General features: G+C 46.5%; 1 protein-coding gene and 1 pseudogene across 1 annotated transcript; one reads left to right on the top strand and one right to left on the bottom strand.

The window, feature by feature from the left end:
* LOC120359357 overlaps nt 1–24,080 on the bottom strand; it is a 62,329-nt pseudogene that overhangs the window by 12,116 nt on the left and 26,133 nt on the right.
* LOC105198544 lies at nt 15,386–23,311 on the top strand. The gene is made up of 3 exons (XM_039456666.1): nt 15,386–16,053; nt 16,122–16,175; nt 22,472–23,311. The coding sequence occupies exons 1-3, from the start codon at nt 15,884–15,886 to the stop codon at nt 22,518–22,520; spliced, it is 273 nt and encodes a 90-aa protein (XP_039312600.1). The 5' UTR covers nt 15,386–15,883; the 3' UTR covers nt 22,521–23,311.

Raw genomic sequence — 24,080 nt, 5'->3', positions numbered from 1 at the left:
AATTAAAAAATTTTATTATTTTATTATATGCTATTGTAAATAACGTATAAAGTATCAAATATATACCCATTCCTGGCCATTGCGAGCCTAATGCAGAAAATATAAAACATACAGGCTTTCTCACACTCTTATAATTTTGAATTTTTTTTATTGGCTCTTGTTGTAAATTATTTAATACAATAAATCTTCTCCATGGGTGATCGTCTATATTGTCTGCATAAACGTCGTGCAGCAAACGAATATATTTTGCATCTGTCGAATGACCAGTAACCTACAATCGGACTTCCGTTTCCGGTAGCGAAAGTGACTGACGGATGTGTGTGGAGAGTGCGAGTGATAAACAGGTATTAGGGGATAGTAGGGTGAGACGTGGTGGAGTGCGAGGAGGTGAAGGGAAAGGGAAGAGGCTGGTGGTAGAGGGTGAATAAGGGTAAAGGGCCGGGGTAAGAGAATAGGGAGACAGGAGGGATAGTAGGGTTGGGACGAGATTTGGAGGTTAGACGGGAGAGCAGGTTTAGAGTGTAGAGAGAAAGCAGAAAATGAGGGAAATGGGCTCGTAGCCCGACCTCCGAGCGGATCCACGATCCGTTGTAGACGTAAGAAGGTAACGAGGAATCACACACGAGTAATAAAATACGAACAGTAGTTTATTAAAAACTGAACTAAAGGATGTAGATAGGGCTGGAGACGAGAAGCGAATGATCTCCCTTCTGCTGCTCGCAGGCAACCGCACGAGAGAAGATCACTAGACCTCCTCCACTCGCGCTAGGGAGATATTGCGGTAACTAGTCCCCACACACTCCCCCCCGAGTGACAACGTTACATTTACAAGACTTGCTTGAGTTATTTGTTACATAAAGTATTATGCTGAACTTAAACTTAATTACACATTCTATTGCACTGGCTACGTGAGGAACAATTGTATTTAAAACTTACTTAAAGAGCGAACGTGACTTTTTTACGTCGTGGGTATGTTTTTAATGCTGACTGTCCGTCGCTGGGCGGATTACATATCTGACTGTTCGCTGATGGCGGGTTTATTGAGTCGTCGAGAATAAAATACGCTGGTTTTACGTTTTCTACAGACACGCTGCGCTCACTACCGTTTACATCGATATCGAAAATGCGGTCGGAAACTCGCCTAATAATACGATGTGGACCTGTGTACGGACGCTCGAGAGCTTTTTTAGTGCCTCCCACGCGAAGAAAGACGTGTGTGCAAGATTGTAGATCTTTGAAATAGAACGCACGCTTTTTATATTTGTGCTCGACGGGCACTGGTTTGATTTGTCGCATGTATTCGCGAAATTCTTCGATGAACGCGTGTGGGTTAGGTGTAAAGTCGTCAGGAAGAACGAATTCGCCCGGAATACGCAGGGTTGTCCCGTAAACGAATTCCGCAGGCGACGCGCCGGTGTCGAGACGGACGTGGGTGCGTAAACCCAATAATACGGTTGAAAGAATTCGTGTCCAGTTTTCGTTCGCGTGACACATAATCGCGGCTTTCAAACTCCTATGCCACCGTTCAATCATGCCGTTCGCGGCAGGGTGGTACGCGGTAGTGCGAATACGCTGACAGCCGGTAAGCTGAAGGAGTGCTGTGAACAACTGTGACTCGAATTGGCTGCCCTGATCAGTCGTTAATGTTTTGGGCGCGCCAAAATTTGCGATCCAATGGTCATAGAAGGCTCGCACGACGGTCGTAGCCTCAATGTTTTTTAAAGGAATTGCCACTGGCCAACGCGAAAATCGGTCGATTAACGTTAAACAATATTTATATCCGTCTGATTCGTACAAGGGACCAATAATATCCATGTGTACGTGCTCGAATCGGCCGTCCGGAGCGATGAATTTATCTGGAATTGTTTTAACGTGTCGAGAAACTTTTGACTGTTGGCAGTCAATACAATTTTTGCACCATTTCGCGATATCGCGATGCATGTTAGGCCATACGTAGCGTTGGCGGATAACACGATCGGTGACTTTTGCGCCTGGATGCGCCACATCGTGGAATAAATGAAATACGCGATCGCGTAAGGATGCCGGTATGTACGGTCGGATGGCCTCTCTGGTCATCTCACAATAGAGCGTGGTATGAGTTGGGCCCCATTGTATTCGTTTAAGTGTTAATGGAAAATCCGGTGTTTCGCGGATGGCTCTAAGTTCTTCGTCGCGTTCTTGCTGCTCGGCGAGCTCGTTTAACTCGATTTCGACGGGCAAGCGGATGATTTCAACGCGCGAGAGAAAATCGGCGACGACGTTGTCGGTGCCTGAAACGTGCTCGATACGTGTGGTGAACTGAGATATAAACGATAGTTGTCTTTGTTGACGCGGTGACGCTTTGTCGGTGCGTTGCACAAATGCGTAAATGAGCGGTTTGTGGTCAGTGACTATTTTGAAATCGCGGCCCTCCAAAAAGTATCGAAAATACTTGACGGCTTCATGAATAGCTGTGAGCTCGCGATCGTATGCGCTATATTTCAACTGCGCTGGGGTGAATTTGCGCGAGAAGAAACCGAGAGGCTTCCACTCTTTGTCGAGACGCTGTTCGAGAACGGCCCCCATAGCGTAGTCGGAAGCATCGCAAACGAGACGCGTTTCCGTTGTTTCTGCAGGGTGTGCGAGCATAGTCGCGTTGGCCAGGCTCTCTTTACATTTAGTGAACGCTTCCTCCGCGACAGGAGTCCACACGATCACTCGATTGTCATTCTTGCGTGAGTCACGAAGATATTCGTTTAACGGCGCTTGCAAGCTGGCTGAGTCGCGCAAAAGTCGATGATAGAAATTAATACTACCTAAGAAACGACGCAATTCTAAAATAGTGCGGGGTTTGGGAGAATCAAGGATGGCTTGTACTTTCGTAGGGGACGGTACGCACCCCTCGCTATTGATAGTGTAACCGAGAAATTCTATTTTCGATTCTCCAAACTGACATTTTTCGACATTAAATCGTAATTGATATTCTTGCAATCGTTGCAATACGGTTCGCAGATGCTCTTCATGCTCTTCGGGCGTCGAAGAAGTTATGAGGATGTCATCGATAAAAGCAAACACAAATTCCAAGTCACCGAGCGCACGAAAAATTTGACGTTGAAAAGTTTGACCGGCGTTTCTTAGGCCGTATGTCATGTATTTATATTCAAAAAGTCCGAACGGCGTTATGACTGCCGTTTTAGGTACGTCGTTAAGTGCGACTGGAATTTGGTTGTAAGCTTGGAGGAGATCGAGCTTGGAGAATATAGTTTTACCACGAAGGTTGGAGGAACAGTCGTGCAAGTGCGGAACGGGAAATCTATCCGGCACGGTAACTGCGTTAAGGCGACGATAATCTCCACAGATTCTCCAGGAACCGTTTTTCTTTTTCACCATGTGGATGGGACTCGCCCAGGGGCTGCTGGACGGAGTACAAATACCGATCTCGATCAATCGTTTAAATTCAGCTTTCGCGATTTTCAGTTTATCCGGACTAAGCCTTCTCGGACGCTCAGCTACGGGTGGACCCGTGATTACGATGTGATGCTGCACGTCAGTTTTATTGTTCTGAATCGCTTGCTTGAGACCAATTACCTCAGGAAATTCGGTTAGTAACCGCGTGAATTTCGTAGCAGGGTTGATTGAACTGATTGCTGGGAGGGATACGGTTTTAACAATGCCTTCAGCATACGCGTAATTTTTTGGGTCGATAAGCCGGCGACCGTTAAGATCGGGCAGGAGACCATAATGTTTGATCAGGTCGGCCCCGATGATTGGGTACGGTACTGACGCAACACAAAAATTCCAAGTGAGTGGACGAATGCCGAGATGCAAGGTTCGAAAACACCCTCCGTACGTGTTAATTACAGTGTTATTTGCTGCGTATAATTTAAAATTACTGGGGGTTTTTTTGGCGGCGTTGCTTACCGGGAGCAGCAAAATTTCGGCGCCCGTGTCGATAAGAAATCGTTCCCCTGTGACGCGGTCGCGAATGTGGAGGCGTACGGACGAATCGGGGTCTGCTACGCTTGCCTCCATGATGGCAGACCCGATTATTCCCCCTTTTTTTCCTCGATAGCTTTGTTTTTCGGCCACGAACACGGGGACTTTTCGGTGCCTCTGCACTCGCGCGCTTTATCTCCAAAGGTCTTATGAGGGAGTGAGTCCCAGTTGCGCACAGAATAAATCGGACACAGCAAGTTGAACGAAACGGACACAGTGACAATTGGACACAGTAGGAAACGGACACACGGTGGTTGCAGTGGGACACAGTGACAATCGGACACAGTAAGAAACGGACACAGTGACAATTGGACACAGTAAGAAACGGACACAGTGACAATCGGACACAGTAAGAAACGGACACAGTGACAATCGGACACAGTAAGAAACGGACACAGTGTCAATCGGACACAGTAAGAAACGGACACAGTGTCAATCGGACACAGTGTCAATCGGACACAGTAGGAAACGGACACACGGTGGTTGCAATCGGACACATATGTTCCGTGACAGTTTTCCTAACTCACGGAACATATGTGTCCGATTGCAACCACCGTGTGTCCGTTTCCTACTGTGTCCGATTGCAACCACCGTGTGTCCGTTTCCTACTGTGTCCGGTTGACACTGTGTCCGATTGACACTGTGTCCGTTTCTTACTGTGTCCGATTGACACTGTGTCCGTTTCTTACTGTGTCCGATTGTCACTGTGTCCGTTTCTTACTGTGTCCGATTGTCACTGTGTCCGTTTCTTACTGTGTCCGATTGTCACTGTGTCCGTTTCATACTGTGTCCGATTGTCACTGTGTCCCACTGCAACCACCGTGTGTCCGTTTCCTACTGTGTCCAATTGTCACTGTGTCCGTTTCGTTCAACTTGCTGTGTCCGATTTATTCTGTGCGCAACTGGGACGTTCCCTTATGAGGCCAACAGACCTTAGAACGGTTACGACTTTTGGAACGCTCGCGATTTTGATCTGTCCGGCTATTGGATCGTGACCTGCTCGATCTTTTGACGAGAGTCGCGAGAGCTGCGAGTTCCGTGGCAAGGCGGTCGATCTTGCTTTCTAATTCCGACGACGTTGACGCTTTAGCGGACGCGGCTGCGCACTGTATGGCATCGTTAGATGTTTCCGCGATTTTATCGGCCATTCTGGCTAACTTGTCTAACTCTGTGGACTCGGAAGTTGCCAGAATGCCTCGCGTATAGGGAGAGAGATACTCGAAGAAGATGGTTTTGATGACGGCATCGTCGCAACGTTTATCTGCGTTCAAATTACGCAATCTGCCGAGAATCTGAGACGGTTTACCGGACGCTAAAACCTGCCCTTTGATTAACTGGCGTAATTGGCTTTCCGCTGACGCCGAGAAGGTTTCGATTATACGCGTCTTTAGTTTCTTGTACTGGTCATTTTCGTCGGGCTCCGCGATGAGATCGCGACAGGATGCGATTGCATCGGCATCCAATGCCGTAATTAAATGGTGCGCTTTAGTTTTTTGGTCCGTGATACGGGCGGTTGCGAAGGTAGCTTCGACTTGAATGAACCATATTACGGGATCTTTCACTAAGAACGGTGGGATTTTGGGAGTTCTGTAGGAGTCGATGTGCGGGACATTCGCACGGGCTTGACCCTGAACGTTTTGAAGCGCGGTCCGCACTTGCACTAGCTGTTCCTGCAGTTCTTCGACCGTGGGAGAAGGCATTGTGAATGCGCGGTACAAAGTTCGTTCGTGAACGAGTTTATAATTCCGCTGTTGTGCGGTCACGCTTGACAGTGACAATATACACGTTGCGTTGCGCGACGTTTTTATGTCGAAACGATGATCGCGTCGTGTTGCGCTAGAACGTGAGGATATACGCGTTGTGTGATGCTCTATTGTTCGAAAAGACGATCGTGTCGCGTCGCGTTGCTATGCCGCTGCTGCGTTGAGCACGCGAGCGGGCGCGAGAGCGTTACGTGAGCATGCGCAAACGGACGACGACGCGCGTGAACATGCACAGAGTCGCAATGGCGGTAAATTTTTTTGAAATGGTCGCGAACCGAGTCACCCGGTTGTACCTCGACCGTTGAAGATGATGTGTCCTTGAAGCTCGGGACGATGATGTATTCTGGGCAGTTGGTGGTGCTGATGTACCGCCGGCTGCTGACGACGCTGAGGTCCTAGCGCCGCGCCGCTGTCGCAAGAATTTGCCGATGCGATGCTTTCAGCAACCGGGCGCGTACTCGCGCTGTCGAATTGCCACGTAGCTGCGTGGCGACGTTGCGATGGCAACAGCTGGTAGCCTGCCCCGTTGACCTGGACGGTGGTGCCGTGGGCACTCGCCGGTGGCTGCCGCGTACTGTCCCTGGCGACGATGCTGTGGCGCTTGCCGGTGGCCGCCACGTGCTGTCTCTGGCGACGATGCTGTGGCGCTTGCCGGTGGGCGCCACGTGCTGTCTCTGGCGACGATGCTGTGGCGCTTGCCGGTGGCCGCCACGTGCTGCCCTTGCACCGGTGCGTAATTGATACGATGGCGGTGGCTCGAGGACTCGCTCGTTCTCGTTGAGGCCTGTGCAATCGTGGCCTCGATGTCCTTGGTGGACAACAGCCTCCCTACGCTCGCTGTGTGCAATCGGTCGCCGGTAGAGATTCGGCGACCTCCTTCCTTCCTTCACTGAATCACGTCGGGGTCACCAATGAGGGAAATGGGCTCGTAGCCCGACCTCCGAGCGGATCCACGATCCGTTGTAGACGTGAGAAGGTAACGAGGAATCACACACGAGTAATAAAATACGAACAGTAGTTTATTAAAAACTGAACTAAAGGATGTAGATAGGGCTGGAGACGAGAAGCGAATGATCTCCCTTCTGCTGCTCGCAGGCAACCGCACGAGAGAAGATCACTAGACCCCCGCCACTCGCGCTAGGGAGATATTGCGGTAACTAGTCCCCACAAAAAGAGGGAGGGTAGCGACATCGGGCGGTAGAAGTGAGAAGCGGAGCAGGAGAGAGTAAGTGCAGTAGCGGGAAATTTTGAATTAGAGTAACGTTTGAGTAACCTATTTAATATCTTAATATATGATTTTATATTTTTGCATTTGCTACATCGGTATAATAATTGTAAAAATAAGCTAGAAATATTATTAAACTTGTTTAAATTGTTTTCTTAGAGTAAAAGTGTGATCATCTTAAATATAAAAGAGTCATATTTTCTAGTAAATACTTTCTACAAAAAAAAAGATTACTTAATTTAAAAAGAAAAAGAAAAAAAAGAAATTTTTGTTAGTCCTTTATTTACAACCCGACTGCAAGTAAATAAACTCTTGAATAGGAAAGTTGGCAGGTTAGAGGAAAGACGAGATGGAGGAAGGAAAGGAGGGAAGGAAGGAGAGGGAAAGGGAAGCAGAGGAGGAGACAGGGGAAGAGAAGAGGAAGGAGACCGAGCAAAGCAGAGGGGATGAGGGATAGAGTATATAGTCTGTCGCTGATAGAGGCGTTTAAGAGAGGAGAAAAAAGGAAAGAGATAGATGCATTACAGGCAGATATCTTCAAGAAAAGTATAAAGGTAGTGAGATCGCCGGAAAAACAGCTAGAAAGGCAAGAAGAAGGGGGGTTGAGCGAGATATTAAGGGAAGTAAGGGAGGGTTTTAAGGAAATTAAAGCGGAATTAAGAGAGGTAAAGGAGGGGAAAGCAGAGATGAGGGAATGGATGGAAGATATGAGGAAAAGATTAGACAGTTTAGAGAAAAGAGTGGAAGAGATTGAGAAAGGTAGGGGAAGGTAGGAGAAAGAGGAAGGGGATGAGGAAAGGAAGGAAGAGGAAGGGGTAAAGCAGATGGAGAGAGGGAGAAAGGGAAAGATAAAGGAATTAGAAGAAAGGATGAAGAGAATAGAGTTAGAGGGGGAAAAGAGGAGAAGGGAAGAAAGGAAGAGAAATATAATAGTAAAAGGAGTGAAAGCAAAGGAGAAAGGAATAGAGGGGTTAAGAAAAGAGATAGAAGAGATAGTGGGGGCAACGGGGGCGACAGCGAGAGTGGAAGAGATAAGGAGTATAGAGAAGAAAGATAAGAAAGGAAGGGAAATGGTATGGGTAAGATTAGCGAGTGTAGGGGAGAAAATTGAAGTGATGAAAGGAAAAGCAAAGCTGAGAGAAAGAAGGGAGTGGATAGTGGATGATCTGACAGAAAAGGAGAGAAGGATAGAGTGGTGGATAAGGAAGGAAGCGGAAAGAATAAGGAGGGAAGGTAGGAAAGTAAGAGTAGGTTATATGAAAATATGGATTGAGGAGAAATTATGGGTATGGGATGAGATTAAGGATGAGTTGAGGGAATGGCACGGAAAAGAAGTAAGAGAATGGAAGGGGGGGATGGAGAAGGGTGGAGGGGTGGAAAAAGAGAAAAAGGATTTTTAGTAGGGAGGTAAACGGAGGGAGAGGGAGAGGGGGAAATAGAAGGAAATATAGAAAATGAGAAGCACAGGAAAAAGAGGAGGAATAAGAAAAAAGAAGATGGCAAAAAGTATAAAATAGGCTTTTGGAATGTAGCAGGTATGGAAAATAATCCCGTAGGGGTCTGGAGTCGTTTCGGGGCCTCCCGAGGCCGTGCGACGACTCTAGATACAGGAATTGGCGTTCCTGCGGTTTCCCGAGCTCGCTAGGGGTCTGCGGTCTTGCATAGACCGTAGATTCAGGGACTTCAGCCACCCTGGCGCCCGAGCTGACACACCGTAATCCATCACGCGCTGAAATTACGTGCGGGATGGACCGGGGACCTTGGCTTCACCGCCCGGGTCGCGAGGAGTCAACCTCTATAAAAAATCAAGGAGGCGGCGTCTGAGTGTCGTGTCTTCGCGCCTCAGACGCCATGGTGGTGTGTGCTATGTTTAATGTACGGTGTTCATCGCGGCGGGGGGTCGGGTCGCCTTCTCCCTGCGGAATCCTGGAGCGATCTTCCGGTCGATGGTTAAATCCCGCGCGTTGACCCGCTGGTTGTCGATGTCTCCGGCTAGCCCGGGCGCATCGGCACCGGGCCCTCGGGCCTAGGATCAGCCCGTACACCGGTGAGACTGGCGCTTCCTCTCGGGGATGTTCCTCGTTAGCGCGGGGGCATCGTCGTGGGGGGTGTTAGCTCTCGCCGAGGCCTCTGGCCGGGGGATCGCTGTGGGTGCCTGCCGGGATCGGGGGTCCCGTCTGCCCGCCGCAGTCCATTGTCTGATACGCGTCGATCGTGGGTCATCCCGGGTGTGCGCTTAACCGCGTGCACTCGGGTTTTGTTTTTCTGTTCTTCCCTGGTCGGCGCGTGTGATGTTTCGTATTGTCCATTAGGTTCGCCTCGGGTCGGTGGTCCCCGAACGCCGACCCGTAGTACCCCTCGGGGCGAGGGTGGGGTTCCCCTCGCGAAACAATACCCCAATTATGACAGGCATGGACAATGATAAAGACAACTTACCGCGCAGGGGGGGTCGGATACCCCAGGGCCGGCAAGGGGGGACTAGTGTCCCGGGTGCCCCCTTGTCGATATCAACCGACGGGCTGTCGTGCGGGGTGCCCACAGGCTCGACGAACGGGATACTGTGGCATATATTCGTGCTAGTCTCTATGAACCGTGGAGGACGCGCAGGGAGACACTCCTGCAGGTGCGGGAGCGCCTCGGGCCCGAGGCCCGTGACGCGATAGATCGGTTCCTCTCCCTCGAGCAGCTCGAAGGAGAGCTGTCCGAGGGGGAGGACTCCGAATGGGAGGGGGGGGAAGTTACGGGGGGGTCCTCTTCCTCCTCAGAAGACCAGGGGGAGGGATATGCCTCCCTCAATGAATTGACGCCAAAGGAGAGGGCTCGCTGGGCCGGAGCCCTGACCGAGTCCGCGGGGGAGGACTCGATCCTGCTGGCCGACGGTCGTCGCAAAACGGGTGGCGGTCGGCAGGATTGTAGCACCACAGGGTCCACATGGACCCGATTTTTTGATTTGGTGGTCTTCACACCACCACCAAACGCAAGGGAGGGATCGACGCCGATCCGCGTCCGTGGGGGGGCTTCGGACGAGGAAGACCTCGCTGACCCGCCTCGAAGGAGGCGGCAGGGGCTTTCTTGGCTCGATGCCGAGCCCATGGACGTGGATCGGCGAGAGGAGGATGAGGAGCCGATGGCCGGGAACCCTCTGGAGCCGGTCATCGATTTGGAGGAGTCGGAGGGCCGTGTCCGTGTTCCGGATGTTCCGGGAGACGGGACCGACCTTCCGACTCACGTTAGAAGTAGGCGCGCCCGCGGCCGACCCCGTTTGGACGGGAGTGGACCCTTCAGGTCCCCCTCCCCATTGTCCGACGGGGCGGACGCCGAAGACCGGCTCCATGGTGTTCCCTTGGAGCGATTTAGGGCCCGCCGACTCAGAGCTAACGTCATCCGGAGCTCTGAGTCGGAGGGAGAGGGAACGGGGGAGAACGATGCGCGGCCTCGGCAGCGCATCAGGATCCCCCCGACCCTGTTCACGCCGGATCAGCGCCGGTACGTCGACCGGCAACTGGGGGTGATCTCGCGGAGCACAACCACGGACCTGGCCGGTCTGGCCGATGGTTGGCTCCGTGAAGTTGAGGGAGCGCGCAACAAGGCCTCGACGGGTTGCCCTTTGTCGGGCAACCTGTCGGGGCGTATAAAACTGAACACCCATCTCGCCCGGGAGGCGCTCATGACGCTGGCGTACCGCGCCATGGGCCGTCTCGGGCGAGAGGATGGACAAGAGGAAGTGACGACTGCGGCCCGGGAGGAGGAGGTTCGCTCCCTCCGGGCCGAGGTCGCCGAGCTGAGGGGCCAGCTGGGGGTCGCCAAGAGGGCCCTCATGCTCCAGAGCGGCCCCTCCTCGTCTGCGGCTGCCCCGCAAACGTCGAGGAGAAGGTCTCCTTCCCCTCCGCCGCCTCCGGCGGTCGCTTCTGCCCCCGGCTCTTCTCCTTTCGAGGAGCGAGTGCTGGGGACGTTGGAGCGGCTGACGGCGACGATGGTGGGCCTGAAGAGGCTCCTGGCGCGGGTGGAGACGGGGGCTGTCTCGGCCGCCGTCCCCACCGACGCCAGGAGCGGCAAGAAGAAGAAGAAGGGGAAGGGGGGAAAGGGGAGTACGGGAGCTCCGCCGGAGGAGCCTCCCGCGCCCCCACCGTGCCGGCGGCAGCGCCCGGCCCCGATACGCCTGCGAGCGATCGGAGCTGGGTCGAGGTCGTCGGCACCCGGAAGAGGAGGAGGGTGGACAAAGGGGGCCGTAAAGCCCCCCCCACTCGACCTTCGGAGAGTGGTTGGGGGGTGTTCCCCCCAGGATTCGGCACGGCCTCGGGTCGGCCGTCGGGGGTAGTGGCATCTGCCGCCCCCCCGGCGACCGGGCCGAGCAAGAAGAAAAAGGAGGGTAAAAAACAGGGAGGAGGTCCGCCGCGAAGCCAAACGCTCGCGGCGAAGAGGATTGGGAGGCGCGTCCCCAAGTCGACGGCGATTCTGGTGACGGTGACGGGGGACGACGCCTCCTACGCCGGAGTGATGCGGCGGGCCCGCGAGGCGATTGTCCTCGGGGACGTGCTGCCGCAAGGAGGGAAAGGGCTACGGGTCCGTCGAGCCCAGACCGGGGGTCTCCTCCTGGAGATCCCCGGCGAAGACAGCAGGCCAGCCGCGGAAAGGCTGGCCTCAGAGATGAGGCGCGTCGCGGGGGGCCCGGACGTGCGGATCTCGTGCCCTCTACGGAGAGTGGGGATCCGCATTTCCGGGTTCGACGACTCGGTGACCCCGGAGGAGGTGGCCACAGCGGTCGCGGACTCCGGGGAATGCTTCGTGGCGGACCTCAAGGTGGGTCGAGTGGTGCGCAGTCGGCGGGGGCTGGGCTCTGTCATAGTGCAGTGCCCGGTCGCCGCCGCTGCGAGGCTCGCTCGAGCGGGGAGTGTGACCCTGGGCTGGGTGGCGGCTCGCGTGGAGGTGCTAAAGGCACCGCCGCAGCGATGCTTCCGCTGTCTAGCCCAGGGGCACACGCAGCACCGGTGTCCTGGCGGTGTCGACAGGGCCCGGTGCTGCTTCAATTGTGGGGGGGAGGGGCACACCCAGGCAGAATGCGCGAGTAGGCCGTTCTGCCCGGAGTGTGCCTCCAAAGGCAAGGCGCCGAATCACCGCCCAGGCGGTGAAAAGTGCGCCAGGGTTCCCCCGGCTCCACGACCGGGGAAGAGGGCTCCCCCTCCTCCGCAGCGGGAGGAGGGTGGAGACGCCGTGGAGGATCGGCGACTGACCCCTCTGCCTCCCACCCCGCCCGGCGCTCAGGCCGTGGATGGTGGCGTGGCGGAGGGGCCGGTGGCCGATGTCGAAATGGAGGAGACCCCTCCCGTGGCGGAGGCCTCAGCCGACGAGGCCTTCACCACGGGAGTGATAGTGATATCGTCGGAGTCGTCCGGAGCATCGGAGCTCCGGACGAGTCCGCCGACTAAAAAGAGGTGCGATGCGCTCGACAGTCCGAGCGCCGCGCACCTCCCTCAGGCGAAGGTGGTGCTCGAGCCCCTCCCTCTCCCACAACGGGAGAAGCGAGTGGGACGAGACTCGAGCACGCCTCTCAGAAGTGTGTTGAGACCCCGGGAGGAGAGGTCGTTGACGCCCTCTCCCCCGGGGTCGCCTATCCTCGGAGATAGGGCCGCGAGATGACTCCCCAGGGGGGGGGGGATCACGCGATCCTGGGCCTCGTTTCCGGCTGCCCCTGCGCTCGGGGATGCTCAGGAGGCGAGGACCCTGGCTGTTGGGCCGCCCGATGAGTAGGGGTCTCCGCTCATCCGGCGTGCCGGCCGCGCGAGGATAGGAGGTAGGCCCGGTCGGTCCCCTCGGGGCCACTGGACCTTGGGTAGGGGGTTGGCGCGGAACGGGTAAGTTCGGCGCTCGCCTCCTGCCCTAAAGGAGCGCTGGGGGGCGTGCGGTGTTTTTCACGGCGCCACCCCGGGGTGGACAAGGCGGCGGCTGACGTATCTCGGCCGCAGCCCTGGCACGTCCTCTCCCAACCTGACGAACTGGCGCGTCGGGGGGCTCACGCTCCGACCCCCGGGGGAAGGCTACTGATGAAATAGCGTACTGCTGGCCGGGGCCTTCCTTCGATCTGGGGCGAGGTGGCTCGGTGAGGTTTTTAGTTGGTAGGCGGGTTAGGGCGAGCCCGGCCGCTGAAATTACGTGGCCGGGTTAGCACCGTCCTGACTCGAGTACAACACTGTCAGGTCTAGCCAGCCTGTCGTGCCATGAGCATTTCCCTCATCGTACCAGAAAAAAAAAAAAAAGGTATGGAAAATAAAGAGAAGCATTTCAGGGAGAGACTAAAAGAATCGGATCTGATGTTCCTGAGTGAGACTTGGTTACAGAAGAAGGGATGGGAAAGAATTCGAAAATGGCTGCCAAAAGGATAAGTGTGGGAAGTTGTAACCGGATCAAAGTCTGATCAACAATAAATTTATATTTACTTATTCCTTCACGGTCGCCATGTAATTTTACCTGCTAATTACCAAGGATGATTCTTGATTTTCGCCATCTTTCTTCCTTCTTTCGTCTCTTGGACGCTGATTGGCTACCTCTTGCTTGTTGTCGTAACCTCGTCTCGCGTCAGTTGTAATTTAGTTGATTGACCGTTAATTTTGTTTTACGCACGTTATTAATGTTTACTTCGCGCGATTGTTTCACTCTCTTCCGCGCATAGGGGACGCGTTTTGGGTTGGTGCGCAAGTCACTTTTTCACAGTTTGTTTAAAAAAATTTTTGTTTATTACTCAATTACACAAATCACAAATACTAATGATAAAATTAACCAACTTTCTCTTTCTTGATTACATTAAATCTCTAACGGGTCTTTCTTAACGTAATATAAAAAAAATACATTACATTGATGTTGTGCGATTTTCGCGCGCTGATACAACTATTGCATCACCCTTTTTGATGTCCGGAGACATCGACCTCTCATCGCCTCGGTTCTTCACCGACTGACTCTTTTATCGTCTCTTCCTACCTCTCTGTTCTTACGCATGCGCCTAACGCGTCCTTGTCACCTTCGTACATACGTCATTTTTTAGCGCAAAATATAAACTGCTTATCATTGCTTTTGTGTCCTTTATGGCTATGATAACATAACGTAAAATTTGTCAACCATAAAGTTGGTATACATTAGTAACGTTATTCTAGTAATGAAATAAATGAAAATATTGATAAAATAATATAAAAATTGCCAAACATAAAGTAGGTATACATTAATAACGTTATTCTAGTAATGAAATAAATGAAACTATTCTGCTTTATGGTTATAATTATGTAAGCGATACTTGGTTCGTTTTAATCTTCATTGATGTTGTCGCTCTGCGGTGACATCATTGGCGCCCTGCCAGGCTCCTTGAGGCTGCTGCCACTCCCCGGGATGTTTTCTCGATTGGAGATTATCTCAATCAATTGTCCGCTCGGGAGCTCGCCTTCCTTGTGTGAATCGATCTTGTCCAATTTTTGCTGCTCAATCAGCGGTCGTTCCGGTGTTGCTGCACGGCCAAGCCTCTCCAGCGCCACTGTGACCCTCGGTTGCAATTTTCCCGTCAAATTGTTCATCAAAACTTTTTTGTGAACAATTTTTTGTGACGGTGTCTGTAGATTGGTGGTTTCGGGTTTATCTTTAATAAATTTACCGTCAGCGTCTCTCTTTTTGGCTATGACAATTTGTGATTTAGAATGTTTTCTTGTTTTTATGGTAGATGACTCATCATTTGCATAGCTATTTGTTGCTGTTGGTTTATGCTTAGGTGGCACATTTTCTTCATCATCATCCAATAATGATATTGTTTCTATGATGAGAGACGATGTTATTTCTTCTATTAGGGAAGGTTCTGCTTTTGGTTCCGTGAGTGTTGATGCTGGTGACTTTATATTGATTAAATATGCTGTTTCCATTGTAGTAGTCTGTGTTGTTGCTGCAGATTCAGCAGTCACCGTGATTTTGTTATCGGGTTGCATTTGTTGTGTTTCTTTAACCTCTTCTCCCAGACCATATGATCTGGTGGCGGTTTGGCGTTTTATTTTATAATTTATTATGCATTCCCTCGGTCTTTTAGTCTTGTCTTGTCTTATATCCTTGATGTTAATTGTTACACTCACCTCATGTGTCGGTTGGTTGTTTTCGTCGGTTGTAACAAATTTATCAATTAGTCTGCACTTCTGGTTATCTTCTTCATAGTACTTTTGAATGGTTTGTTGATATTTGTTCTCCCATTCTTCTTCTTCCTTTAATATATTATCACTCACTTGATCGTCCTCACTAATTGGTGATGATCTGTTAATAAAGATTTCTAATGCCTTCATTCTTTTACGCTTGTTTTGGATGATATTTTTCCATTCCTTCCTGCGTTTAGCCTCCTGGTGAATTTCTTCTTCACGTTCGGATAGCTGATTGTACCAGTCAGGATCATATGGTGGTTCAGGATCCATGGTTGCGTTTGTATTTGTCGTCTGATTATACTTTTGCTGGCTACTTGTTTGTATTGTGTAATTGCCCATATGCAATAGCTGATTAAATCTGCGAATATATTGTTTGCTAGATGTCTGCGTTTTGTAACACACCGGGTTCGGTGTTGACGCCATCTTGTCATCTAGTAACATTTGTTTAAGGCTTGTATCGCAATTTAAAGTCTGTTGATGCGATTCATATTGGTTTTTGATGCATTCAATTTGTTTTTGTGATTCTTTTGCTGAATTATTGTTATTTTGACCAATTTGTTTGTTATCTAAGATATCCGTTTTCAAGATTTGATTTTCATATAAAGTTTTTACTTGTGGTTGATTAGTTTGTAATTTTTTATATTTATTTACAGCTATTTGAATTTCTTCTGATTTTAATTTAAATTTTTCTAGTTTTTGATATAATTTATTTAACTTGTGTGTTTTTAATTTAGCATGCGTAGGTTTTGGAACATTACCCAATGTTTGTATTTTGTTTAATATTTTATCTTTTTTTTTTGATTGTTCTAATCTTACTCTGTTTTGTTGTTTCAGGTCAGCTGGCTTTTTTTGGCATTGGTACTAACGTTTTAACATCAGATGTCCTGTTCTTCGTGACTTGTGGCTTCTCTTCATTAATTTCATTAGTTAGGTAATCGTCTTTGTTCCTGATGGTTGGTTTGTCCATTAGGCTGATTAGACCCCTGTTTTTTGTTTCAGGTTCATCTTTAGTGTAAGTGACGATTGTGTTTGTGACACTATCATCTTCTTGTGGTAAGTATTCGATTTTTGTAGGAAATTCTTTTATTTTTTGCTTTTTAGTAGGTGCGTTCCTAAGTTCGACCTCTTCCTGCGGTCTCTTGTGGTTTATTGTTTTTTCAATTAACTTTTTATTGTTTTCTATAGTTTTTTCTTGTGTATTCAGTGTATCATTTATAGATAGCATACACATTCTAATTTCGCGTTCCATTGTTACGTGAGTGGTTCCTTTTCTTGTGGAGTATCTTGATGTACTAATTGAAGCATGGATATTTTTATTTTCGTAAGTTTCTTTGTATTTCAAGGGTACACTGTGGCTTCCTTGTGTTTCATGAATGTATTTTTTTATCAACGTTGGAGGCTGTGCCCTTATTGGTACAATCTTGTAGTTTTGTAATGGAGTTTCTTCTTCATCATTTTCTTCTTCATTAATGATTTCGTTTTGATTCCAATTAGATAATTCGTCCATGAATAATCCTCCTCTGGGATCATATTCATCAAAACTTGATTGATTATCTTCATCACTATTGTGATTATTATTTTGCTGTTTGTCTTCTTTATTTTCATCTTCTTCATATGTAAATGGTAAATATTGCACGCTTTCTTCGGCGCTTTCGTCCTGTGGAGTGAAATAATCATAATCTTCAGATCCTGATTGATCCTCTTCTAATTGAAGTGGGTTCTCCTCATATACGTATTCATTTTTTTCTTCTACATCAGTTTATGATGCATAATCTTCATATTGCTCTACCTCTGAATAATAATCATAATCATCTTCTTCGAAGTTTTCATCAATCTCGTCTTGTTCGACGTTTGGTATCTCTTCGTGGGTTTGAGAATCGTTATCTTCGTTGTATTCGTATTCACTAGCTTGTGGTGAACCATGGTTTGATTCATATTCTTGTTGTTCCTTTTGTAGTATAAGCTCCTGTGACTTGAGTTTCGGATCTCTATCTGATCTTAATCTTCTGGTGTTGTAGGCACCTTTGACGTTCCCATTTAAGTTTCCTATCAAGTATGCGTTTCGACGCACTATTTCCAAGACTTTGTATGGTCCCTCGTATAGAAATTGTATTTTGTACGTTTGTTCACGTTTTGCTTTAGAACGAGTTTTTATTTTAATCCAAACTAAGTCTCCAACTTGATATTCTGGTGCTATTTGGTACTTGTCAGCTTGTTTCTTTCTTTTTTGTGCACTTTTCTGAAGATTTTCTCTTGCTTCATTTATTTTATCTTTTTGTTGATGTTGATTATAGATTTGTGGGATTATTTCCTCTGGTAATTCTAAATGATCGTCAATTCCGAAATGGATCTCGTTAGGTGTGAATCCAGTACTTGCGTGAATAGTAGCGTTTATTACGCGTTCTGCACGCTTTAGTATCATTGACCATAACGTGTGTTGATGAGAAGCATAGGTTCGTAATATACGGCCTAGTTCTCGCATCACCCTCTCAACAGGATTGGATTGAGGATTGTAGGGTGTTGTTTTTCTTGTATCAATTTCATACTGATTTGCAAATTCAGTCCATCTGTAACTTGTGAACTGGGTATCGTTGTCAGTAAGGATTTCTTCAGGTATCCCCACATCTTTGAAGTATCGATTTTCAAGTACTTCGGTGATGCTGTTTAATTTTTTATCAACTAGAGGATATAACTTAACCAATTTTGAAAATTTGTCCATGATTACGAGGACATGTTGATATCCTTCCTCCGTTTTTGGCCATGGACCACATAGATCTAAGGAAATTGCTTTTCCTGGTTGATCTGGTAACTGATAATATTCCAGGCCAGTCGTCGGCCTTGTGTAGAATTTTGTGGCGTGGCATATTTTACATGATGCCACTACATCTCGTGCATATTTCTCAAATTTTTTACCAACAAAATATTTTCTCATGAAACCTAGCAGTTTGTCGGCTCCAAAATGAGCAAGTAGTTTATGTGCTTTCTTCATAATCATCCAATTTTTTTCTTCAGGTAAGATGATTTTATCTGTATCGTTGTCTATGTATCTGACGATCTCGTTTCTATCAATGAACTTTCGTGGTTGTTCTTGGGGTAAATTCATCAAATCTTGATGAGTATGCTGGGCATCTTTGATGATTTTGATCCAGTCACTTGTTTCAGTACCGTCCGTGATACTTCTTATTAGACCAATGTATTTATCATTGTCCTTTAGAACGCGTCTTTCGTCAGCGCTCCTTGATAAGGTATCAGCTATAGCGTTGTCCTTGCCTGGAATATGGATTATGTCTATATCAAACTCTTGCAGAAAACTGAACCACCTGGCAATTCTTGTATTGTTTTGCACGCAAGTGCTTAAGAACTGCAAGGCTCGATGGTCGGTATAAACTCGTACTTGTCTTCCTAACAAGAGAGTATGCCATTTCTTCAGGCTCCAGATTAGTGCTAAGCACTCAAGCTCTGTAATGGTGTAATTGGCACCATGTAATGCACGACTTGCGTATGCAATAGTGAACTTTTCGCGCCCGTCCTCTTTGTACTGGTAGAAGCGTGCTCCGAGTCCAGTTTTTGCTGCATCTACATAGATTCCAAATTTGAATCCCGGTCGTATTAAATACAAGTTTGGTGCTTCTTCGAAGGCTTGTTTTATTTCTTCAAACGCTTTTTGTTGATTATCAGTCCAAATAAATTTTTTATTTTTCTTTAGTAATTCTTCCAAAGGTTGAGTCATACGAGCTAGATTTTTGATGAACCTGCGGTCCCAATTAACAAGACCTAAGAAAACTTGGATTTCTTTCTTATTTTTTGGTCTAGCGCAATTTCTTATAGCCATTTTTGTGTCAGCATTGATTTCCGCTTGTATTTCGTTAAACGTATGACCTAGAAACTTGATCTCGCGCTGTAGAAACTCGCATTTATTTTTGTTGACTCTAAATCCTGCTGCTTTTAATTTTCGTAGAACATATTCCACGTGTTTGATATGCTCTTCCAACGTTTTGGACGCAATTAATATGTCATCTAAGTAGACAATAAGGAAGTCATTTGCATGTGAGCCTAATGCTTTGTTCATAGCTCTCGTAAATAAAGCTCCAGCTGTCTTAATGCCAAAAGGCATACGTTGAAAAACGTAGGTTTGTCCATCAAAAATGAATCCCGTGTATTGCTGGGATTCCTTTTCTAAAGGAATTTGCCAAAATGCATGATTTATGTCGAGCAAAGTGTAAAAGCCGCTTGGACCAAATTTTCTGAACACTTCCTCTATTGTTAGTGGCTGGGGTAATCGTTCATCATCCGCTTATTAATTAGCATCGACAGACAAAGTCGGATGTCATCATTTTTCTTTATTACAACCACCAATGGGTTGATGTATTGTGTTGCCGTCTTACGAACTATCCCTTGTTCCTCCAAGTCGTCTATATATTGTGCGACTCTGTCAAAGTGTTTGTCAGAAATTGGGTAAACTCTTTTTTTATACGGTGCGTGTGATTTAACCGTAATCTTATGTTGATAATGGTTGACCTTTCCAATACCATCTTCAAATATTTTTGCATTTTCTTGAAAGATCCTTTGCAAGGCTTCTTCCGCTTCTTCCATTGAAATGGTAGCAATGGTTTGCTGCGATTCGTCGGCTTCAGCTTCAAAATTTATCTCGAATTTTTCATTGCATAGTATGTTGGTGCGGTATTTTACTAGAAAGTCAATACCTAGTATCGCTCGGTATGCCATTTGTTCTACAATGTAAAATTCATGTTGTAGCTTTTTGCCTTTGAATTCAAATTCAAGTTTAGCTTTGTTAGATACGGCAGCTTCTCTTCCTGAGAATGCACTTTTTAGTAGAAATCTTCTTATCGGCAATGCGTCAATGATATCGTCATTTGTTGCTAGAGCATCATACAGCTCTTTGGTTATTGCAGATATATGCGCTCCTGTGTCTACTAATGCTTCAGCTTTAAATGTTTTAAATTTCAATTTAATAATTGGTACATTAACCTGTTTAACGTGTTGGTTTTGTACCTCTGTGAAGCTTTCTCCCATATATCTTTTAGTATATCCTCCATTCTTAGGATATTTAATGCGTCCTCAACCGTATTTGTGGTCTGTTTCGCTTTTAGAACTTTATATTTTTTCTTATTAGCCACAAATTCTTCGTGGGATATTGTATTGTCCACACGAATTGTCTGTAATTGTTTATCTTTTACCTCTTTTGTAGTTTCGTGAGCTTCTTGTGGCGTCTTTGTATCCTTTTCTTCAAATAACACATGTGTGTCTTTCTTGTAGCTTGACTCGGTTTTCATCTGATCACCTCTAATTCTTTTAGGTTGAGTGTCACCTGAATGGGTTTTTTACCGGTCGTTTCATCTTGAAGGTATTTTTTAGCTTTTAGAATTTGTTTCTCAATACTTGGTTTGTTCGTAGAAGTCCTCTTCTTAGCGTAAGTGTGGTCCTTGTTCAGCGCTATGATATCTTTGTTTGCTACCTTTTCCTCTTTATCCCATTTGTCTAGGAAATATTGGCTCTTTCCTATGTGTTTAAGGTTTTGGATTGAGACATCATCATATCTTGTTTGGTGTCTGCAATCTTCAATCTTCGGTTTGTAGTGTTCGGCATGGAATTTATTTTCGTTTCCCGTCAATTTGCCCTCTCGTCGCTGGTGTGGGTTTTGTAACTGCGTAATCTTCCTGCTGGTTGATTTGCTTGTTTCCACACCTTCGGCGTGGTTTTCTTGGCAATTGGTCGGTGTAGTTCCTCTCGAATTACTTCGCTTTGTATTACTTAACTTGGTCTCGGTATGGATCATATTTAGTCCACACGCGTATGGCTGTTCTGCCAATTTTTTATTGTCTTTGCCTGAGTTCCGTATTCCTTTGCGAAAGCCTCGGAATATTTAATTTTGGATTCAGGATGAATTAAGTTTATGGATCTATCCGTATATCTGTTGGATTTGTCCATAAAAATTTCTTCTGTGGTTTCTTCATCCACGTTATTATTATTGTGTTCTCTTGTGGTCTGTGGTAATTTGTCCATTTCGCCTTGGATAATCGCTGCCATTTTTCTTCTCTACGGTAGCTGCTGCTGCTGCTCCACCTTCCTTTTTCTGCTGTCCCTTTGAATAGTGCGGTTGTCTGCTTTTGCAACACTTCTCCGCTGTGCTTTTGCTTCGTCATCGACATCCGTGACTTCAGTTATCACTACCTTACCATTCTGATATTCCCGCGATCGTGTACGCGACCAATCGTTATTGTTATATCGCGCTCGCGATTCGCTTGCTCGATTCGGATCCTTATTCCACGAATTTTCTCCCGCGGTAATAGCTAAGGGTTTGCGCGATGATACATTCTTCTTTTGACCGCAAAGTCCCTTATTTTGTAAATATTTATTATCCGCATTTCGTTTTGGTAACGTACTTGTTTTTACGTTACGACTAGTATTGTAATTATTAATGTGTTGCGGCTCGTTTTCATTTTTTCGGCCTTTTCGCGATGCTTCTATTGAATCTAATAATCATACTAGATCTTGTAAAGTTTGAACATTTGTCGGTCGTATTTTCCTAGCAACATCAATGATCTCCTAAGATCTCAATCACATCATCATCTGATAATGGTGGATTCAAGAGGTGTGCTTTTAAAGCTAATTGCATTGCATACTCTGCCATTGATGTTCCTTTATTTGGGGTGTATTTTCCTGTAAATAACAATTTTTTGTAGGCAGTTTGTGCTTCGCGGCCCCAATAATATTCGCGAAATTTGCTTTTAGCTGTCTGAATATCCGCCGGTTTGGTCATTTCATACCAGTATTTTGCGTATGATTTCATTGCTTGTTTAAAATATCGTAATTGTTCGTGTTCGGGCACACCTTCGTCCTTCGCTATACTTTCAAATTCGCGTATAAACATTTCGGGATTTTGCTTATCATCTTTACCTTTAAAAGTTAAATGTTTGAACGGACTTTTAAGCCATCCGCCCCGTGGTAATCGGATACCACCACTACTGCCTGAGCCGCCGCCGCCGCCGCCGCCGGCTCCACCTCCGGAACTTCTTCCAGTCCCTTCGAAACCGTCAGCGCCGCTATCGGCAGAAACAGGGTATTGCGTATTATCATTATTCGTATTATCATTAACTGGGCGAAATGATTTTCGGGAACGTTTACAAATATTGGGGTTTGTTTTTGCAATGTCGGTCTCGCGTCGCTCGCGTTTCCTGTCAAACCTTCATTTATTGTTAAATTATTACGATTCCTAGTCACATCCCGTAACTTAGCTTCTAATCTATCGATTTTATCGACAAGCATTCTAATCATATCCACAACATTTGAACTTGTTGTGGGTAAATTTTCGTTTGACGCCATTTTAGTGCCCGCGGTTGTGGCTGCTGTCGTATCTTCAAGAATACTACTACCTAATATACCTACTGGCTGGTCGTCATATGATATTGTTCGCGTATTGGAAACGCTTGGTTGAGTTCCGACGCGTGTTTCGCCCGCGTTCATACTCAGATTATTTTGCGTGTTATCTTCCGTGTTTTGCATCGCCTGCGTTGCTTTATGCGTCTGAATTGGCGATCTTGGCAAATTTGGCATAGTAAAGCGTATAATAAACGGTTGTTTGGTTTATGCAATCGCGATCCCGGTGTTATGAGTATGCGTTACCTACTGCGTTTTGACACTCCCGAAACTTAATCAATTGCTTCGTTTTGTTTAACCGATTAACTCGCATTTACGTTTACATTGCACAATACAGAAAATGTTAGTAAATAACTGGCACGTTGCCATTGGGTGCTATAACGTAAAATATGATTATAACGTTCAGAACTTTCGCTTCTCGAGCTTTTTGAACCATAAAGGGTAATACTGAAGGAGACGGTCTTCTTCACCGATTTTGATGAAATTAGGCTTATTCGACGCGTTTTTACATGAAACTAACATATCTGGCAAAAAAAGTGTCGCTCTGCCACGAGAACCGAGATATCAATCATTAAAGTTAGCGATTGTACAGGTTAGAATATCAGTCATCTCGGTGTAATGTAAAGAACTGAGCATGCGCTATGATAGAAATTTGCACGAAATTTGAAACGTTTCTTTATTAATAATTACATCATTGTATATTTTATTCCTCCCTCCCTGTTAATTATAAAATATATTATACAAATGTTCAATAAAAAGTAGACATTGTGTTGGATTAAAAAAATTATTAGTTTTTGTGCAATGTAGATTTTTTTTATTAAGGCATGAAAACAATTTATTTTATAAAATTAATTAATTTAATTAATAGACACATTCCACTTACAAATAGATATCTTGAAACGAGGTCTACATATGTATTGCTCCCTCCACATGAGTTTGCGACTTTCCACACGAAGGGAGGTCCACCCCATTCCCACCCCCACCCATCCCCCCCCGCGCGGGGGGGGGGTGAGATGGTAAGTGGATACATTTTACAAATATATTTGTATAATTTTTTTTAATTTTTCCACAAATATGCAAATAAAGCTTATTTATGTGGATATTTATCCACAATAGTATTTTAATTTTGCAAGTTTGCCCACAAGTAAGTAAAAATCAGTTAAATAATAATTTTTTGTGGTTGTTGATTGTTTTTTATGGATAGCTTTTTATTTATGTGGATTTTATTTGCTAATTTACCACAATATGTAAATATTTGCTTTAAGTTGTTATATTATTATAGTTCTTAAGGGGGGGGGGTATCTAACCACTTATTAACGTGTGTCTTATGAAAATAGTACTTGGTTGCTTTAACCAAAATTACTAATTATTATTTAATTACGCACGTTTCGATGCTACTGAGATGATATAGATAACGCGTATCAATTAACGACTTTAATTTACGTATTAACTGAGAAGATGTTTTATGTTCTTTTATTGCTGATGTAATAATCTATATGGATTCAACAAACTCTGAACATATTGCAATATAAATATTTCTCAACGTAATTATCGCGTATT

The sequence above is a fragment of the Solenopsis invicta genome, chromosome 13 (assembly GCF_016802725.1).
Source record: "Solenopsis invicta isolate M01_SB chromosome 13, UNIL_Sinv_3.0, whole genome shotgun sequence".
NCBI classification, from domain to species: Eukaryota; Metazoa; Arthropoda; class Insecta; order Hymenoptera; family Formicidae; genus Solenopsis; species Solenopsis invicta.
Note: the sequence above shows the minus strand (reverse complement) of the source record. Positions and strands in the feature narration are given on the sequence as shown.

Coding starts and splice junctions, on each gene's coding strand:
- LOC105198544 (XM_039456666.1), top strand. CDS start 15,884: ATGTTTGTATTTTGTTTAATATTTTATCTTTTTTTTTTGATTGTTCTA. Junction 16,054..16,121: donor TCATTAATTTCATTAGTTAG/GTAATCGTCTTT, acceptor TTTTTGTTTCAG/GTTCATCTTTAGTGTAAGTG. Junction 16,176..22,471: donor GACACTATCATCTTCTTGTG/GTAAGTATTCGA, acceptor ACGCCATTTTAG/TGCCCGCGGTTGTGGCTGCT.